Source organism: Pseudoliparis swirei, chromosome 2 (assembly GCF_029220125.1).
Source record: "Pseudoliparis swirei isolate HS2019 ecotype Mariana Trench chromosome 2, NWPU_hadal_v1, whole genome shotgun sequence".
NCBI classification, from domain to species: domain Eukaryota; kingdom Metazoa; phylum Chordata; class Actinopteri; order Perciformes; family Liparidae; genus Pseudoliparis; species Pseudoliparis swirei.
Window position 1 is genome coordinate 7,978,839 of NC_079389.1, and position 16,244 is coordinate 7,995,082.

General features: G+C 42.4%; 1 protein-coding gene across 2 annotated transcripts; it reads left to right on the top strand.

Annotated features, from left to right (window-relative positions):
- The first annotated feature begins 26 nt into the window (after window positions 1–26).
- Window positions 27–15,663, top strand: mospd2 (motile sperm domain containing 2). 2 transcript variants are annotated; one of them, XM_056428465.1, is made up of 16 exons: window positions 27–153; window positions 241–298; window positions 738–893; window positions 1,971–2,057; window positions 2,224–2,378; window positions 3,587–3,647; window positions 3,793–3,831; window positions 3,945–4,069; window positions 4,671–4,844; window positions 9,623–9,741; window positions 12,105–12,198; window positions 12,531–12,627; window positions 13,893–14,013; window positions 14,169–14,271; window positions 14,416–14,445; window positions 15,096–15,663. In XM_056428465.1, the coding sequence occupies exons 1-16, from the start codon at window positions 121–123 to the stop codon at window positions 15,246–15,248; spliced, it is 1,605 nt and encodes a 534-aa protein (XP_056284440.1). In that variant the 5' UTR covers window positions 27–120; the 3' UTR covers window positions 15,249–15,663. The 2 variants fall into 2 exon arrangements, with proteins under 2 accessions (XP_056284440.1, XP_056284447.1); XM_056428472.1 differs by lacking the exon at window positions 14,416–14,445.
- Window positions 15,664–16,244: the final 581 nt, after the last annotated feature.

Below are 16,244 nucleotides of genomic sequence, written 5' to 3' on the forward strand. Positions count from 1 at the left end.
CGACAGGACGTCAGTGGCACACTTCGCACTGATTCACCCAACTCAGTGAAACGTTAGCTGACTCGCTAGCTAGAGCAACGGGGAACTATCACAGAGACGGAAGCCTGGGGAGAGTTGAACATGGCCGAACCCGAGCAACACGAAGGCGAGCAGGTATCGACAAAACCGTTAGCAATTAGTTAGTAATCTGTTGAAACCAAAGACGCGTATAACCTTAACTAACTCCGTCTGTTTTGGCAGGACCTAGAGAAGAAAATTGAGGAGACGAGACAGAGATTCAAGAATGAGTTCCTCCAAGGTAACAGACATTATGAAGAAACTTTCTCCCTGACCAGTTAACGCTACTTGCTTTTGAATAAATGTTTGTGGTTACGGTCCGCTTCATAACTCAGATATCGTGTCACGCGAGGTTAACTGTCCACATGTTAGCTATAATTATACCGTGACATGTTAATAACACCATGACCTCGGTGCTCGGAGCCGGTGTAAGCTCCAGCAGATAACGTCAACTAACTAACCGAGTTAGCGCTGTGTTGCCACATGCAGTTCACTAGTTAACCTAACTAGCGTTAGTGGTGGTGCTCGGACAGCACCTGGGTATAACGTGATGGTCTCCAGGTGAACTTTAACTGAGTTTTACAGCACACGGTGGTCACTGGCTGAAAGTGAAACGGTGAACTTTAACTCTTTCTTTTTGGAGCGTCATGCGATTCACCCTTTTGTTGTTATGTTTGCAGATTCAACAGAAAAATATGACTCTAAAGATGTGGAGAGGCTTCAAAAGGATGATGCTCTGGTGGAGGGCTACCTGCAATGGAGAGTCTGCGTTGTTGACGATGCCTTGAAAATGATTGATGAAAGCTTTCAGTGGAGAAAAGAATATGGTGTGAATGGTAAGAAGTGTTGCTGAATACAGTAACGTATAATACGAAAAGGTGCAATGTCAGCTAAAAGTAGGACTGGACTCTTTAAAAATACAAATAACAAAACCCTCTTTTCGTTTCACAAAAGAAAACATTAAAGGTTGTCGAAATGGAGGCAGTTCTCGAAGAAACTTGCCAAATAAAAGAAGTTGGCGATGTTTAAATGAATAAATAAATCACGATGAATCTGTCCTTTAATGTCAGTTGTTTTGTAGCTGTCGCTACAGGTACAGTGGTTAGTGTCAAACATGTATTAAAGTAAATGGTATACGTGTGTCTGTTTATATTTAGATGTTTATAAGCTTGTGACACAGTTCAGTGGTTGTATTTCTGTTGCTCGGGGATGAATCCAGACAGGGTCACTTTGTGCTAAACACCCTTGTCACCATGCGGCGTCCCCTGAGAACAAGCCCATCATTCAGTTTTCTGAAGAATTTTACAGAGTTGTTGTTTGTTAGCCTTTATTCCAGAAAATTCAATTTGTCAAGCAGTTGTTCTTTTGTAAATTGGATTTAATCGTCATTGGTTTCCGTGGGCATCAGGGGCCATTGCAACAAGGCAAAGTGCTGTTGGCTTGTTAATCTATTTATTCAAAAGAACTGGTCATGAGTGTGTTACAGTATGTTCTGTCAACTCAAACAGTGTCAGATAATAGGAAGGCTGTGATCCGCAACAGACGGGTTTGATAAAACTTAGGTAGGTGATAGACTCCTGTTCAGTCCAGTTTCTCCTTCATGAAAGTTTCATACAGTTTAAGAGCATGAACATTTTCATATAAAGTTGCTGTAAACCGATTTTAGTTATTGTGATGACTTTTTCGGGAATGACTTTGCTCAATATTTCCTGGACATAATGAACTCTATGAAAATATATATATAAATGTCTAATTGAAACATGTGCCTTTTTTAAGTAGTTCAATTAAGTATTCAAATAATCTGGAAAATCTGTGAGAACCTTATAAACAACCATAGTCCTTTGCTTACAATGCCTTGTTCTGTATAACTAATATTGATACCAGTGTAATGTCTGTCTGCCTGTGTCTTTCAGATCTCACTGAGAGCACCATTCCCAGATGGATGTTTGAAAGTGGAGCTATCTACCTCCACGGCTATGACAAAGAGGGCAACAAGCTCTGTATGTACATTTTCTATTACAGACAGTAAACCGTAATGTTATACACTTACAACCTAGCCCTTCTTCAGTTGTTGGACAAGATGTCTGTTCCTTTTTTTAAACCATGTGCCTGTCACAAACTACTAAAATCCTATAATTCATACTTTTTTTGTTTGACTTTGTTTAGTCTGGTTCAAAGTAAAGCTACACGTCAAGGATGCAAAAACCGCCATGGACAAGAAGAAGTATGTTGCCTTCTGGTTGGAGCGCTATGCAAAGAAAGAACCTGGGATGCCACTCACTGTTGTGTTCGACATGACGGAGTCTGGCCTCAGCAACATAGTAAGTCGATGATGATGGTTCAATATTTAAAGTTCATATTTTTATTTATTTGACATGCTCTTCCATTTTGTTTTCTGTTCATAATATTCAGGTCTCATAAAAAATATATTGCACCTTCACTTTTATTTATTAGATAAGTCTTATAGGAACAAAATATTTTTTTGACTGTCTTTGAATTACCGTTGCGTATCATTCTTGCTGTTTGAGCTGTGGTCTTGCAGGAACTGATGCTCTTTAATGGTTTTACACTTCTAAGACTAAAGTAACCTTTAAATCCCATTGGTCAATTCGAGTGGGCTGTCTAATCCGTAGCCTCACTGTCTCGCAGGCGTCGGCTCCTTGATGGAGCTCTCTGTCCGTGAGTGCGTTTCATTGGCTCGGCTATATCCTGGAGAAATGTCTCAATTCAGTACAAATAAACCTGTAAAGCAAAAAGGATAAAAGGCTCTGCAACTCAAATATGAAATGAGTAAATTGGAAGATCAGTTTGTAAAGCAAACGTGTTGAACCACAGTAGAAGCTAGAGCAAGTGTAGCCAGCATGATCTCATTAAGCCTCGGAAGAGTCTCCTGCCTAGCAATGAGGCTTCTAGCCAATGACTGTTCTTAGCAAGGGCATGGAGGCTGTATCTATTAACATATCGACGTTCTTCTGATTAATCAAATAAAGTAGCAAGACGAACATTCATCGTATTCACCACAAACTTTTTAAAAGTGTCATGGATGAAATTTATAGTGTATGTTTAATTTGTTTGCAATGATTGAATAGGATTGCGCTACTATCTGCGCTATCTAAAGTGGAGGAAGCATTTTTTTTTTATGGAGAAAATTAATTAAAGTCGAAGTGGTTTACTGTCAACTCTTTTTTTATTTGGTTGTTAGGAAGGTTGTCTCCTTGGTATGATAACAGTTGTTAAATCCAGGTAATGCAATCAAATGGTGACAAAAAAGCATGTTACATAATTGGTCTATTTTGCAAATGGTTTATATCTAAATGTACGTGTAATATTGTTCAGAAACTAGAAGTAACAGCCTGGCGTATTTGGGGGGGATTGAGGGGCATCAGAGGCATTTGAGACTAGCTTTCATTTTTGGTTAAGGGTGAACAAACGTTCACCCTATTGAAAATCAAAAGTGTCCTTTTTTGTTGTTGAAGCCCTGTATGTGGTTTCACTTTTTACATCCTTGTTATTTTTCTCTTTGTTTCAGGACATGGATCTTGTGAAGTACATCATCAATTGCTTCAAAATATACTATCCAAAGTTTTTATGTAAGAGATCAAAGTTGATATAAAAGCACCACAAATATATATTTCAGTATTCAGATGTGTCCATTTAATTGCACTTTACAGCTACTTTAAGTCAAACCAGGACCTTTTTATTTATAATTCTAATGGACCTTTTCTATCATTTCAGCCAAAATGATCATCGTGGATATGCCTTGGATCATGAATGGTGAGAATAAGATTGCCTTCTCTCAGCAGTCCCAACTAACTTATGGCCATCACAATTTGTATGAATAATTGTAATCCGATCCTGACTTCTTGAGCTGAATGTTTCTATTTCAGCTGCATGGAAGATCGTGAAGTCGTGGTTGGGTCCCGAGGCCATAAGCAAGCTCAAGTTTGCATCCAGATCTGAGATCCAGGGATTCATCGGCCTTGAGTACCTACCACCTCACATGGGTGGAACGGTATGTATTATATTATTATATTTTATCTTTCTTGATTATATTTAAGTTGGAAAAACAAACTACTTCTGCAAAGTAGCATTTTGGGAGAATTGTCTTTAATATTTCTTTGATCTGAGTATTAAGATATCGTACTCTTGTTTCCTTTAAAATTGTCCCTTTTGCTTTCAATCAGCTGCAATGTTGAAGAATAAATATTTTTAATGTACGATGTGTTATCTTTCTTACATCGTACATTAATTAATGTCTATAAGACAGTTCCAGCAGATGCAGTGGTTACTAGAATGGTCTGAAGTATTGATTATTTTTCAGTGGAGTCATGTTGGTGATGGTGTGACAAATGCTTGCTTGAAATCTTGCAAAAAGGGTTTTGTGGTTAGAGTTTTGTGCCTCGCTGAAAGTCCATTTATATGCGTGTAAATGCTCTCCATACTAGAACCGTTTCACATTTTAAAAAATTATTAGCCACACTTTTTGTTCATTCATATTGAAATCATGGGACTTTCTGCATGACATCCAGTACGACTTCCTAAACTGAAAATGGTAATGGACGCGCTTAAAAAACTACACGCGTAATCATATAGTTTCTCCGGCTACATTCCAGGACCCCTTCAAGTTCAGCTACCCACCGCTTCCCGATGACGACTTCCAAACACCCATCTGTGAAAACGGACCAATCGTTAGTGAGGACGAGACGGAGATCAAAGAGGCTGAAATGGAGGGAAAAGATGCCCTGGAGTCCAGCTTCCACTCTCAGATTGCGGTTAAGCCCAAAAAGGTACATTTTCTTTCAAGTTTATATACAGTTTAACAGTATATGTGAAGTAGAATAAAAAAATCCGTAACTTAAATTTAAAAAAGCATTGCAGTGCAGCATTTCATTTAGCTACATGCAGGACTGCTCCGCGTGGTTTGAGTCTCCACTTTGACAGTACATATGAAGTCAGCAGGCACGCTGTATTTGATCTCAGTGTCTCTCAAAGTGTGGATCTGAAAGTGGTTATGTTTCTGAATAAATTTGCAACATGAATGTGATTTCGATTTTGCTTGTGCTAAAAGCAATATAGTTAACAGGACCCGTGTTGCTGTTATCAGTGAAGCCGCTCATGTTTGATTGAGCCACAATTAATTATGGTTCTGGTGTTTCCGTCAGTGGTGCTCTTATAGATGCAACATTCTGCTGCTAATCAGAATCAGAATCAGAAGCAGGTTTATTGCCAAAGAATGAATGTTTTCACAAACAAACGAGGAATTTTTTTTGGTGGAAGGTGCAACATTTGGACATGACAAACAACAATCAACGCAAGGAGGGAGGAGGAGGAGGGAGGAGGAGGAGGAGGAAGGGAAGGAGGAGAGAGGAAGGTGGAAGAAGAGGTGGTGGGGGTGACAGTCAGTCAGTCCCGGGGTCCGATGAGCGACCGCCGGAAAGCTATTGGTGTGGCGGAGGTCGTGGTCATGATGGACGCAGCCTCCTCCCGAGGGAGGACTCAACAGGGAGTGTCCAGGGTGGGTGGGCGACAATCTTTCTGGCCCGCTTCAGTGACCTTGAAGTGAACAGGACCTGGAGGTGAGGCAGATTGCAGCCGATAACCCTCTCGGCCGAGCGGATGATGCTCTGCAGCCTGCGCTTGTCTTTGGCTGTGGCTGCAGGGTGCCAGACGGTGATGGAGGAGCAGATGATGGACTCAACGATGACTCAACGAATAGATTCCCTACGGTCGGAGATTCCTCCCGTCTCTTCTTACACTCACTTTCTATATGTCTAGCCTGAGATTACAGCTTGTAATTAGACGGCCCCGTGGAAAAAACTGAATTATGTTGCAAGTAATGCCCTGATTTGGAAGACGGTAAGCCCTTGCTCATTGTCTCTGTGAAGGTGACTTTTAATGTCGCTGGCCGCAATTAAATCCTGCCAACAAAGCCCGAGCATCGCAACCCTCAAAGTCAGCTGCTTGAAGCTGTTTGTCCATATCGTGTTTGTTTTTTTCTTGCGTAAATATCGCTGTCAGGGCGCTGGCGAACGCTTCATCCGCAGTGACGTCACCACGGCCTTTCTGAAAAGTTGAGAGATTTTAACGAGGAAAAGTGTTCGGAGCGACTGCACAGAAAGTCGTGGAGCGCTCTGAAAGAAGCCGGGTGCAGCGCTTTTTCTGTAGGCGGCAGCAAGCGCTCGCTCCTAGATGTTAGCAATTGAAAAAAAGACGCTGCCACTCAGAAAGAAACGCTTTGGGGACACTCAGCCAAAGCTCTTCCCTGCTGTAGCTAGATTCATACTCTGGCCACGCAGAAGCACGCAACCTCAGCGTAGCACATCCACCCTCTTGAATATCACTGCAGCCACTGTCGACCTCCATCCCACTCTGATGTCCCAAACCTCACCCTGCCAGTCACATCATCTACTCAATCCCTACTGTACATCCTTGGCTTTATAATCTATTTTTTTTGTTTTGTTCCGGTTGCAGAATGCAATGAAAACCTGCATAGAAAAATAGACAGAGGGCATTAAGAGGGTCATCTCAGATTATGCTTGGCATCAGTCAAGGCCTGTTGAAGAAAGTTTTGAATTTCCATTATATTAGTGCGTGTTGTTTTCAATCATAGATAGGTATTGTTTTCTTTCTGTTTCTTGTTGCAGCTGTTATTTACAGATGGTTTACTGCCTGCTGTCAGTCAGGGCAGCTGGATTTGGGGTTAACCTACATGTCATGCATTGGATGACTGTGCTGTATTCATAGCTGTTGTTGAGGGTTTTTGCAGCCTGCTGATTCGCCTATAGGACACAAACTGAATCTGTCTGAGAGGGGCTGCGTCACCTAAAGCTACTCCCATGAGTCTCCTAAGCCCCCAACAAACAAACGGTGCTCCCATTGTTAAGAAATACCACATTGGTCATGCAGGGCAGATTTAGAGTTCCAGAAAAGAGATCTGCAAATGAGTCTATTGTTGGCTTCAAAAAGAATCACCTGACATGTTGTTGTTGCCAACATTCCCTGCATAACTCTATGAAAAAGGTTACATAATTTCCTACTCATACTTTATTGACGTCATTTAATTTCCAGATAATAACCCAAACAACTCTATTTTATACAAACACTCGATATCCAGTCGGCTTTGTGGAAAGTGGAAGGATGTTTTTTCAGGCGATCCGGAAAACCTAGTGACACGAGTACTCTGCGGTGACGCCGCACCGAGTGATTACATTCTGGTATAAGTAAGTGTTTGTATTAGGCTGACTGCAATAAGAGGCTCCGGGGTTGATTAGGGTGACGCTGAATAATTGTGGGGGAGAAAATAATAGATCAACTGTTTTTCTTCCTAAACTGAATTGTATAGCGACTCAAATTCATGGTAATGGTTGTTCATGTGACTTCCAATACTGTCACTTAGTGTCGGGTAGTATGTCTAAAAACCTTTCAAACCCGAGCTGGAGCTGTTCATGGAAGCTTAATAGACATTTGTAATTGTTATATGAGGTTAATTAGTGGGTTTAAAAAAAAAATTTATCTAAGGGAAGTAGTTTTATCAGAAATGAAGGATGTGACATTATGTCTGGTAGCGTGAGCTGTAACTAAACGCATAGCAGTGGGTTGATATTCCAGCCCGACGGCTCCTCAAGCCGTCTGAGCGCATTCCGCTCTTCTGCTTCTGACCCGTCTTTTCTAAATCAACGAGAGACTCCTCCCCCTCCGCTACTGGCTCCCGTCCAGACCCGAGTTCCTCTGGGTTCCAGGCTCCCCGGTGCTGATAACTTGATGGCTTCCGGAAGCTCTAATCGCCTTTCTCTCTGTTTTCAAACAAGGGCTGGAGGTGGTAAGGCATTACCACTCAGAGTCCGGAAGATTTCCACTGGCTGAAAAGGCAGGTGTACTCACGTGACTGAATTATTGTGAGTGCACCTCCTTTTCAGTCGACCGATGTCATCTCAACCCCTTCACACGTGTGTCCCTTGACCTTTGCTCGACCTCAAATTTTAATCTGGCCCCCCGTAAATAGTATTGCACTGTTGCACACAAAACCACAACATTTCTGACTTTGTTATGAAGGACTGTAGGCTGGATGAAGCCTCGTCTATATTTTGCACTATACAACGTAATCACTGAACCAACAAGGCACACTCGTATTCCACTGTGAAATGTGCTTCTAAAGAAGGATTGGCAGTCACTGTTCCCCATTAAATATGCCATCCTCTGTATCCTTTAACCTCAGATTAAAAACTAAGATAGTTATTACTGTATTACTGTAAGCCAAGTTATTAACACTCCGCTCTAAATCTTTAACCATGCTTGCCTTTGAGGCATTGTTTTTAACAAAGGCCGTGTGTGCCTTGTCGTCTAACATCCTTTAGCTGTGCTTATCATGTCGACTGTTGTGTTTTGATCTGTACTGTATAATCAATAGACACTTTTCATTTCACGCATTTCACTATTATTTCAGTTGAGGATAATGTCTCATCATCAATGATTTTCTTTTGCATTACATATCTTTCCAAATATGTATAGAAATCATATTGTTCTCAAATTGTATTATGGTAAATCTTATTTGTTTGTGATTATTATAGTGTTTTTTATGAATGAAACTGCATTTTATTAATCCATAATGGAATTCAGTTTCCATGAGCCTTACGAGTATGGTCCAAGCTGTGCGAAAACAATGCTCTTTGAATTTTAAATATCTGTATTACAGCCTACTATTTCAATGTTTTAGAAAATAAAAAAAATGTTCTACTCATTATTACCTAATTGTATTAAACTTGCTCTTTTTAAAATGACAAATAAATAGATGCACTTCAGCAGCTGATTATCTCGTGATGTCTTCATTGTGGCAGTTGCATGACAGTCGGCCGTTGAACTAAGATGACATGTTGTGTTGCTTATCACAGCAAATGACACACTTCCCCTCTGTCACAGAAGTTCACATCACATGCAGAATCCGCTCACCTTTGCCCTTTTCCTTCCCTTCCTTCCACAATTAACTCGATCGATCCCCCATCTCTTCTTCACAATGTGTAGCGCCAGCAATACTAAAAAGGAACCATTTCCCCAACTCGATTTAGCCAACGCGCTTGTGCAAACATTTCACAATTTCTGTCCTGTCAGCTGTTTGTATGTTTTTTTTCTTTTTAATCTTGTGATCAGTCTGGATGATTTGGTTTAAAGTGCATGGTTGTTTTACTGAAGTGAAGTGTTTCCCAAGTCTGAGGGATATCACAACATCTGGTCTGATTGAACGATTTTCTTTTACAGGTTATTTGTTTTGTCAAAGGTCACAAGTTTGTGAGACTTCCGAGAACTGCGCTCAGGAGACATAACGGTCTTTTTGATAACGTAACACTTTACAGTATTTTGCAAGAACCGTTTATCAATCATCACAGATGACTGTCAAGCGCTTCAATGAAGGAATATCTAATCTAATCCAAGTCATTAACTGATGGCTTTCTCCACACGCAGGGCAAGGATCAAACTTTTTATTTTCGGGGAAAGATCCAGATAAGGGTCGCACGATGGCGTGATCAGTATTCTGAGTCTCTTTTCTAATCAAGTGCTCTTGTTGTTTCAGGTGAATTTCCTGGAAAACGGCATGAGGGCAGACGTTAATGACAAAGGAGACACAAGTGCCAAGACCAAAGGGCCCAGGAAGCCACTGACGACCTTCAAAGGCCCTCTGCTAGATGTTAGGTAGGCTGTCCTGCTCCCGTCTTCCCCTTCTTGTCATTATTCTGCACATCCTTCTGGGCGGAGTAGGCAATTAGTGTAGGGATGATTTGTTGAATTATACTGCATTTGCTTTAACAAGGCACACCTTTTATAAACTGGCAGCTAAGCAGACGTAATACACGTATTAAGAATCCATATGCCAAAAGACAATGTTGCGTCGCTTTGTACAAATTGACAACAATGTTCTATTCGCTCATTAATTCAAAGCGTGAAGTCATTATTGATGCGTGAACCAATAGTTCAGACGGCAAATAATCAATTAACCTTTGAGAGAGGAGCATTCATCCCCTCTTGCGCATGTCATCCAACACATCATATATTTGAGTTGAAGTTTAAATACACTTAAAGAGCAGATGTTTTAAAGGTAACGCTGTTACAATGACGTGGTTGGTTCTCGGGTAACTACTTGGCAGGGAATTCACACGCACTATAATATTACTCCCCATTTCCATGAATAAAACCAGTTGAGTTTGGTTTTTTAGCGTAGTGGCTTTGATGTGAGAATTCTGAGAGCTCTGGGCTGTGAATTATAGTGATAAACGGATTTAAATGAGCCTTAAATGTAATAACGTTTGTGAGCTGTGTGAGCCTTCATTTGAGGCTGGGGGCTTCCGAGGGGAGAAGGGGGGCTTTGATCTTGTGTTTGCCAAAGGTTCCCAGAGCCCGCAGACTCACTCTGAGCACAAGTAAGCATCCGACTCTCCGGCGGTTTGACTGGGGAAAGAACCCACCAATACTTGAAAAGTAAAATAGACCTTTGTTCTTCGCAGTTTTAGCGCATGAAACGTAGCCAAGCTGCATCAATGGGAAACGTTATACATATATGAGGCAGATAGGATCATCCATTTTGCCAGTCCCCAATGCAGAACGTGTTCACAGAGGCTGGCAAAGCGCATCCTGCTTATAGCCAGACTGTTGCAAACTTGGCTTCGAGAAACAAGTTTGCCAACAACCAACAACGAGCATCAGAGAGCGAGGCGAAGGCCTCGTCCCCAGATTGGAGGCCACTGATTTGCTTTGGCGATACATTTTACAGCTTTGATGCAGAGTCCTTCCTGCTTAGTCCATACAACGGAAATTTAATAGCATTTATTTATTTATTTTTGCACCAGTATACACATCTGCTCTGTAAATCACATTGGAAGACATTTTATATTTCACAGTTTTTAATTGTTTTGCATGACTCGAGATGAACAACTTGTTTCCGTACAGTTTTGTTGACTCGGCCATCAAACCAACATTTATGTGGTGAATAACGCAGATTTACACTTTGGTCCAGAGAGATTCTCGCCTGACGTCAGACAGAATTACAACTCGTGACGGTCCGATTTAAAATGTTGTCTCCAGGCATATCTAGATGCTGGTGTCCTTCATCTCACGTGACTCTTCCAAGTGTTGGCCTCGTTTGTTTACGTTGTGTTTGTCCACTGTCAGCCTGCCAGCTGCTGTCAATCAAACAGAAACACGCCCCTCCGGAGACGGAGAAGAAGTATTTCTGATATTTCCCCAAAGTCCTCGGCTCTCTTTATTCTTTTTTTTAGTGCAGGAATAACATTTTTAATTTTTTTAAATGTAAAGACACATTCTCTATTACTTTAAAATAGATGACTAAATGTGATTGTAGGTGGACTTTAAACCTGATATTGATTACCTATTGCCGGTTGGAGCACCCAGATGAGACTTCCCCGCTGAAAGCTGTCGGATCCATATGGGTCAAGAAAAAGCAGCCGAGGGGTTGAAAGAAATGTAGTCAGGAGCTGTGCAGGAATCTTTAAATCTGCTAACCGCAGCATGTTATATCTGCTGAGGCCTGAGGCTGGATTATTAACCAGGTTGATCATCTACTCGTATCAATCGTGTCAGTTGGTTTGTTGTAATATGATTATATCTGTGGAAATATGCATCATAAAAGCAAAAATGATAAGGTAAGGGGGGTCCTGCATTGTTACCGGTCTTGTAGAGTCAAAAATAAATAAATAAATGACCACAGTGAACCCCTTGGTTGGGTGATTCAGCCTTTGGAGGTGTTTTATTCAGTTTTGACCACATCTAGAGGAATGAAAACAGGCTTGACAGAAATCCTGTATTCTAGCACGCTTTCATTTTTTTTTTGTTTGCTGCTAAATATTGCCCTCAGGTCCAGGAATTGTATTAATAAAATACCCGAGTAAGAAACAAGGCGTTCTGTGCAGTAAATGGAAACACTTGTCTGCATCCATGCATTTGTTGCATTTGCACTTTATTGTCCAAAATTTAAATGTATTTGTGAGACGGAGTCTCTGCTGCTCCCCGTAAAGTGACTCGCGTTGTGTTTCTCCCTCCAGCCCCGCAGAGGAGCTCAGCTTTGGTTCGACAGAGACGGAGAAAAAAAGCCTCATTATTCTGAGCAATGTAACCAAAAACCAGGTGGCTTTCAAGGTGAGGGAGGAAGTGCTCACACGCATGTGTGTACTAACTTGCCCTTTTGATAACAAGTTTGATGATAGCTACTTATATTCGATCGATAATTCTGTTAATTAGTTGATCATTAGTGATTATTATTCCCCCATTTCCAGCTCCATGCATGAAGATTTGCTGCTTTTTTGCTATTATATTTTTGTAAAACAAATATATGTAAGTTTTAGAGTGTTGAATAAAACAAACTTTTTGGAAAGGTCAAATTGAGCTCTGGGGAAGTGCGAAGGGCATTTCCCCTCTACCGACATTCATACTCGACAATGAATGTAAATGTATTCCCGGTGTCTCCACAGGTCCGGACCACGGCACCCGAGAAGTACAGAGTGAAGCCGAGCAGCAGCTGCTGTGAACCCGGAGCCTCCGTCGACATCGTGGTGTCCATCCACGGAGGTACGGCACTCTGGCTGTCGAACCTCAGAATAATCAAATGCAGCTTTTTACCTTCCTAAAGTGCTGGCTGGCAGTCGCTCTTTTTTTTACCTGACATACATATTTCAAAAGTGATAAAAGAATCATCTCTCCAAAACAAACCATCAGAAAGCTCACAGCGCCGTGCGAGTTGAAGCATCGTGTGACCTTGTGAGCCCTGAAAGGTCGGCTCTCGGTTATAACGCGCTGCAAATAACTCTGGAGAATCCGCGCTGCCGATTTCAGTTTTTCTTTTTCATGCTTTTATGCTGTGGTGCTTTCTCTTCTCACTCAGCATATTCAGGGTTTTTTCTTAAATATAGCTTCCCCACAATGTGGGTTTTATTGATCTTCTTTCACATTTGCTGAAAAGTAATCTTTCCCTTTAAAAAAAAAAAATGTTGACTCTTTTTTTCTTTTAACAACATAACAATATGTATTTTCATATAGACACTTTCTTCGTCGATTTTCCAGTTGATATTCAGGTACAGCGTACAACACACACAGAACAACAAATGGGACTCATTCCAAGAAAAATAAAATAATAGGGGAGAGGGGGAAAAAAGGATAATAATGCATAAACAATAGTTAAATACAAATAATAACAATACAATAATAATGTTCCACCCCTGAGTAGTGGTATATGCTATACATGCTTTTCAGAGAGGATTGTGTATGATGTGTGTGTGTTGACATGAGCAGTTCAACCAGAGGGCCGAGCAACCTCCAGTAATAACAATCACTTTAGTAACAATGCTGCGACAGGACCCCATCGTTGAGGAAAGAGAGGCTTCTGGAGCCTTTATGACTATGGGGGTCGCTCCATGTGAAGGGTGTCCCATACTCTGATGTTACACCCTTCCATGCTGCTGTGAGGAGGATGTTTAGGAAGTTGGTTTGGCCCTCTCATCCAGGCCTTCAGGTATCGCTCCCAATAGCACTACTGTGGGGTCCGGTTGAAATATTTCTTTGAGGGCATCAAAGACTTCTCCAGTATGTATTTAATTCAGGGCATAGCCAGAATATACGTGTGTGATTGGCAGTGTGTGTTGGGCCCATCTTGGCTGCTATTTCTGGTGTTCTGAAGAATCTGGTGATTATTTTCCATTTAAATTCCCTCCGGGTGTTTGGGTTTGTAACGAGGTGTGCCTCTCAGGTATTCTGTGGTCTGAACTTGTTCATTTTTGTTCCTTTTTTTTTTTATTGCCATGAATTGTTTTAATGGTGCCCTGAATGTTTCTGTGCAGGTTCTCAAGCTTCTCCACAGGACCGATTTTTGGTCATGGCTGCGGAGATGGACAATGCTGGATCGCAAGAACTCGCACAGTTCTGGAAAGAAGTCCCAAAAGCCAAGATCATGGAACACAGGTACGCATCTGTGCTCCTCATCGAGCCACGTCAGCAAAGATGTGAAAGAATTTGTCCACGGTTCTGTTTGCACGTAGTCCTCAGAACAGCGGTGGCGGTGGCGGCTGCGTGTCGCCCTGTCGGCCTCCGCTCATCAGCTTGTGACTCTCCCACAGACTGCGCTGTCATGTTCTGGAGAGCGTTAAACCGACTTTGAACCTTCTGAGGGGCGGCCCCGTGGAGACGGGCACCGGCAGGGAGCAGGAGTTCAACACAGCGGTGAGTTCTGGTGGAAGCTTACCTGTCTCTAGATCATCCTCACCACCATGTATATGTTTCACCAGAGGTCCAGGACTCTAGAGATGTCATTAACTTTTGTTTTGTATTTGTATTGCATCCTCCAAAAAAATGTTCCACACCCAGGCATGGGATGATAACTTTAATTTCACATCAGTAAGTATGACATGTAGGTTGTATGTCTAGTAAAACGCTCGTTAGCTGGTTTCCACTGTTAAAGGTTTAACATGTTGATAAATATGCTTCTCCAGCATACATTTATAAATACTACAAACCTGCTGCTGCAAAGACAACAACTCTTTGCAGGAGGCTTTCTTGCAGTGTGTGTGAACTTTGGAGCTGCAACAGAGACGCAGTTAGCCTAGCTTAGCATAAAGACAGGAGATGAGAGAAACCCGTCTGTCCAATGTTTAGAAAATATGCTTTCCAGCCCCCCTAAATGAACTCTTCCCTCAGATAAGTAACACTGTGTATCTCATTAGTTTAATCCATACACAACAGGAATGAAACATGTAGCTGATGCAGCACGTTAACACACTTTAGAGGGGCTGGTGTGTGTGTAGGTGTGTGTGTGTGTGTGTGTTGAAAGGTTAGTTGTTTCCAGCCGGTCAGTCTTCCAGTGAAGCTGAACGAGCTCCAGCATCTTACTCACACACTCAGACGTGAGAATGGCATCAACCGTCTCATGTCACTCTTGGTAAGAAATCAAAGGCGTGTGTTTCTCTCCATCTCTTTAATTGACCTGTAGCCCGGTGTGTTCTTGCATTACAACGGCGTTGGACTGATGAAAGTGTTTCTCTCGCCAGCTCATGCGAGTGATGACCAGCAACGCGCGGATGGAGCAGAAGCTGAATACGTGTCTGTGGGTGCAGAAGGTTCTGATGGGGTTGGTGCTGGTCCTCGTGGTGCTGAACCTGCTGTGCCTCCGCCTGCTGAGCGCTCAGCAGCAGCCGTCCTGACCGGCCGCGGCCGCCTCCCCCTGTATCCGTCCACCTCGGCCGCACGGACAGTTCCACTCGGACCAGTTTACTACCCGAGGGACGGTCGGCCTGAGCTCCCCCTCCCCGTGGGGCTGCTGTGCCGACTTTAGAACAACAACAACAACGTGAGTTGTTGTGGAGTTACTATATGAAGAGATTGTACTCGTCTTATTCCAGGCACTTGAGAGTTAATGCAACAGAAACCCTTTTAAAAATGTGACAACAAACCAGTAATGCTTTTTTTTCCTTTTTTTTAACCAACCATTAAATGAACGTGTATTTATTGCTAAAAAACACTATGTAGGAAGAATTAGTTATTTTTGTGATCATAATGTACACTTTTTTATAATATATAAATCTGCAGAATATAAAATAAACAATTTTTGTCAACTTATCTTGTGGGTTTCTCCTTGTATAATCTGCTCATGGTCTTCACGCCGCCTCTGTGGATGTCGGGGTCACTCGGCAGTCCCGTTCACACCCTGATGAACCCGCGGTAGCACCGGGCGTCGCCGTGGCGACCTCGCTCAACCTCTCCGCACTCGGACCGAGGAGCCACTGGAGATCTCCGGCTCCACCATCGGCTCTGTTTGTTTTAATTACCCCGACACAGGCAAACTAAAAATACCAAAGCAATTACTGGCGAGTCCGAGGACGCGGCACAGCCCACTCGTGGCTTAGTGGGAAGCTCTGGTATCTATAACAAGATCCAGCGCCGCAATCAGGACGCGACAATCACCATCGGGTTATTAGACGTGTGCGCGTGAGGCTCGTCACGCGCAGCTGCTTCACAGGAGGTGGCGGCTGGGATGATGAGGGGGAGGGCCCTTGAAATAACGGGTAAACTAATCCAGCGTTGATCACACACACACACACACACACACGCGCGGAGTTCGTTTGGAACCGCAACATGTTTATTCCCTGAAGATCGCGTGGCTCGCTCTGTAACTCCTTCTATTTGTAATTTGGCAACTC

What these genes read in the sequence shown, in the direction of transcription:
- mospd2 (XM_056428465.1), top strand. Translation starts at nt 121, where the DNA reads ATGGCCGAACCCGAGCAACACGAAGGCGAGCAG. An exon ending in AGCAACACGAAGGCGAGCAG is followed by an intron (nt 154 to 240) that starts GTATCGACAAAA and finishes CTGTTTTGGCAG; the next exon opens with GACCTAGAGAAGAAAATTGA. An exon ending in TTGCGGTTAAGCCCAAAAAG is followed by an intron (nt 4,845 to 9,622) that starts GTACATTTTCTT and finishes TTGTTGTTTCAG; the next exon opens with GTGAATTTCCTGGAAAACGG.